A 3,684-nucleotide genomic window follows, 5' to 3' on the forward strand; every position below is an offset into this window, starting at 1 on the left:
TTACAGTAACGCAATATATCGGGATATATCGTATTGTGACCCCTCTGTCATGATATGTATCGTATCGCCAAATTCTTGCCAATACACAGCCCTAGTTTATACCGTGACATGAAGTCATACCGCCCAGCCCTACCCCCTGGGTACCTGGACTCGTCATGCCAAGGCCCTGCCACTCAAGACTGCTCCTTCAAGTGAGGGGAGATACTCAGAAAGAAGCAGAAGAGTTAAAGAAATGAGAAATGTTGAGAAGAATGTTTTTAAATAACATAAAATTAAAGTAAGAAGGAGCGCAGGACGGATACTGACCTAAACCTCTGGATGCAACATCTGTAGCAATCAGAATTGGGGCCTCGCCAGTTTTGAACTCTAAGGGAGAATCAAATCAGGCACGATAATCAGAATTATACACACGAGATTAGATTACATTTCAGATTAGTCATGAATAAAAGCCTACTATTAAGAACGCGGTCTCGTTCGTTTTGTCTTTTATCACCGTGGAGTCCCAGAGCAATCCACCTAGAATAAATACTGAGGTTCAAGACCAATCTGTGTATCATAAAATCAATCAACTACAACTGTCAATACTTACCCTTCTTTCTTAATTCTACGGGTAAGATAATCACATTGCATCTTTGTCGCGACAAAGATGATGGTCTTGTTTTCCTCCTCACTCATGATGTCTTGTAGCAGATGGACGAGCCTACAGAAGAAGAAAGAAAATCATTAATTTAACTCTGACCATCACTAGAAGCCATCTTTTTGTTCCACTTCTTCTGTTTGATATGATGTAAATACTAACTTCTTCTCCTTATCTTCGTTACGGCAAACATCCACAATCTGGCGGATGTTATGGTTGGCACAGAGCTGAAGGGCACCAACGTTAATCTGCACATAGTCCTTCAGGAAGTCGTTTGCCAGCTGGCGAATCTCTTTAGGCCACGTGGCACTCCACATCAGAGTCTGTCTGTCAGGCTGCGAAAAAACAATCAGTTAGTCCATCTTTGACAAATTTACACCAGTTTTTTTTTCTTCAAGCTTTTGAGGAAAAAGAAAGATGCCTACCCTGATTTGGTCAACAATTTTCCTAATCTGTGGCTCAAAGCCCATGTCCAACATTCTGTCAGCCTCATCCAGCACCAGGTAGGTACACCTGCTGAGGTCCGTTTGTCCTTCCTCGAGGAAGTCGATAAGCCTGCCTGGAGTGGCAATGCAGATCTCCACACCTGCAAATAATCAGATACGTTACGATRGTGGCCATTTTGGTTTCCTTTAACATTTCTACACCTCAAATACTATCAGTACCGCTTTCCAGGTCACGAAGCTGAGGGTACTTTGGTGCTCCTCCATAGACAGAGGTTGATTTCAGGTTAGCAGCTCTGGTATAMTCTGCGGCCACCTGCTGCACCTGCCGGGCCAGCTCACGAGTTGGGGCCAGCACTAAACACTGTCGAAATGAAAATTACAGCTTTRTAAGAGCTACAAACTCATCTTTCTTCTGATTGGTCCTTAATCCCAGTATTCTAGATAACTACACAAAGATTACTTAATTCTGATCACAATGAAATCTAAAATTTAGAGACACCCCAGGTATGCACTGCGCAAATAATCCTCAGGACTACTTACAATGGGACCATCTCCATTTTTCAAGGGAGGCTGGTGGCTGATGTTGACAATTGCAGGCAGGAGATACTGGAAATGAACCACATTAATAAACAAAGTGTTATCTCACATAAAACGAAAAACTAAACAGCTGTTACAGAAAAAAATTAATAAATAAACTTACAGCAAGAGTCTTGCCAGAGCCAGTCTGAGCAATGCTGACCATGTCCTTGCCTCCAAGAGCCACCGGCCAACYCTGTGCCTGGATGGGTGTTGGTTCGGTCCAGTTCTGTTTGTTGATTACTTCCATTACACAAGCTAAAACAAATAGTTACAATTTAGATGTAAACAGTTCAATTTCATGGGGTAGTCTCTTTTTTTCATTCTGTAACTTACAGGGGAAGTTGACTTCATGAAACTTTGTAACGGGGTTCGGACAATCTCCTGTCACTGTAATTGCTCTGGTCGTCCTGTATTCTTCAACCTCTTCCTGCAAATTGAAGAATAAGAKTTTGTTCAACAGCCAGTGCTGGTTTCAGGACAGTTTTGATGTTTATGCTTGTTAAATCACGTCAACCACATACCGGTGACATGCAGGCGACGTTGGCATGCTGCTGGTAGAAGTTTTTCTCAAACTTTGGGAGCTCGTTCAGGTTCCAGTGTTTTTTCACCAGTCGTTCACCGGGAAAACTAAAATTTTTTCTACCACCTCTGGCTCCACTTTGACTGCCACCGAACCATGGAGGTCGACCGCCATGGCTAGTAAAARAAGAGGAAAAACAGTCAAACCAGTGTAAGGACAGTGAGCCCTGTCGCTGAGGCTTTATTCAATGTAGACGAACAGACGAAAAAAAAAGTATACCTTTAACATCTGTTTAGCTAATTTTAGCTTTAAGGGCTCGACACACAGGAGGCGACGTCGCTCGCTCTCCATTMATTTCCTATGGAGCCTGTGCGGTGAGGCGACGATCGCTTGCCGCCCTCCAGCTAAGCGACCGGTGAAAATAGTGCATGTGAAATTTCGCACTCGTACACGTAGACGTGCACACGCGAGCTTGTGACGCGACATATGAAAGTTGAAAAATCAACTTTTGTCRCTGTCGCTTAGCATTCAACCAATCAGCGAGGGTTTCATTGGCTGACCAATGAGAGGAGAGTATGCTACACACTGCAGTTAGCTAACACTTTCACCAAGTGATTACTAAAAAGCTTTGTGGGAATTTATTGGCACCAGGGTGAAGTTTATGGTAAGTTTTTCCTCATAAAACTGTATCTTGATGTGTGTTTGTTTTTCAGTCTAATTAGCATCGCAAGATTTGTTTAGTTTACACGTCCGTAATGCACACCCGCCTTCAGAGTGAAGAACCAATCAAATTTTGTGAAGACAAGTGATCTGAGAGCGCGATTCACAACGCTGCGATCGCTATCACGTCCCGTGTGTCGGGTTTCACCCTGGCTGCGATGACAGCCATTAATCGCTGTAGTTTCTCGCTCCCCGTGTGTCGAGACCTTTACAATATGTTTTGCTAGGTTTAGCCTAAGCATTTATTTGTTGATTGTAGTTACTGTTTTGCTATTTAAAGTAAGTCAGTAAAGTTTTATTTATAAAGCGCCTTTCACAGATATATATTCACAGGGTGCTGTACAATCATTAACAATGAAAAAGTGGTGGAAAGATAAAGTGAAACAGAATAAAACATAATTAAACATAAGCAATGTAGTGATACATCAAATCATGATTAAATTTAAAAATTGTAACTCAGACACACGGTCAATGCAGAGCAAAATATACAAAGAGACAAAACAGAGAATGGGGGGAGAGAAAAATCAGCTGTATGTTCAATAACAGGAAAAACACAGTTGGTGAGCATTCACTGTGTTGGTGCTGATTTTACTTATTTAACTGTGTGATTTTATTGTGTTTTTGTATTCAGCACTTTGTTTCAGCAGTGGCTGATGTTATGGCGCTTTATAAATAAAGTTTGATTGTTTGACAGGCTGGCAGTAATGGTGAATCTATGAGGAAGCCGGGTGGAGAGAACTTCCGGGTCATTTCCGCTGTCAATGAAGAAATTACAAAATCAA

The 3,684-nt window shown here is 42.0% G+C and overlaps 2 protein-coding genes across 2 annotated transcripts in view; one reads left to right on the plus strand and one right to left on the minus strand.

Moving 5' to 3' along the window:
* LOC106513931 (interleukin-18 receptor 1) overlaps positions 1-3,684 on the plus strand; it is a 43,153-nt gene that overhangs the window by 14,963 nt on the left and 24,506 nt on the right. The gene's annotated exons all lie outside the window — the stretch shown is intronic.
* LOC106513932 (probable ATP-dependent RNA helicase DDX5) overlaps positions 1-3,684 on the minus strand; it is a 16,607-nt gene that overhangs the window by 9,087 nt on the left and 3,836 nt on the right. Inside the window, exons 2-11 of the mRNA XM_014002994.1 lie at positions 2,184-2,358; positions 1,996-2,089; positions 1,784-1,917; positions 1,624-1,689; positions 1,303-1,444; positions 1,063-1,223; positions 800-972; positions 590-700; positions 455-516; positions 307-366 (exon numbers count right to left, since the gene is read on the minus strand). Of these exons, the coding sequence (XP_013858448.1) occupies positions 307-366; positions 455-516; positions 590-700; positions 800-972; positions 1,063-1,223; positions 1,303-1,444; positions 1,624-1,689; positions 1,784-1,917; positions 1,996-2,089; positions 2,184-2,358 (1,178 nt within the window). The remainder of the gene's footprint in view (positions 1-306; positions 367-454; positions 517-589; positions 701-799; positions 973-1,062; positions 1,224-1,302; positions 1,445-1,623; positions 1,690-1,783; positions 1,918-1,995; positions 2,090-2,183; positions 2,359-3,684) is intronic.

This window comes from Austrofundulus limnaeus, unplaced genomic scaffold (genome assembly GCF_001266775.1).
Source record: "Austrofundulus limnaeus strain Quisiro unplaced genomic scaffold, Austrofundulus_limnaeus-1.0 Scaffold16, whole genome shotgun sequence".
Taxonomy (NCBI): Eukaryota; Metazoa; Chordata; class Actinopteri; order Cyprinodontiformes; family Rivulidae; genus Austrofundulus; species Austrofundulus limnaeus.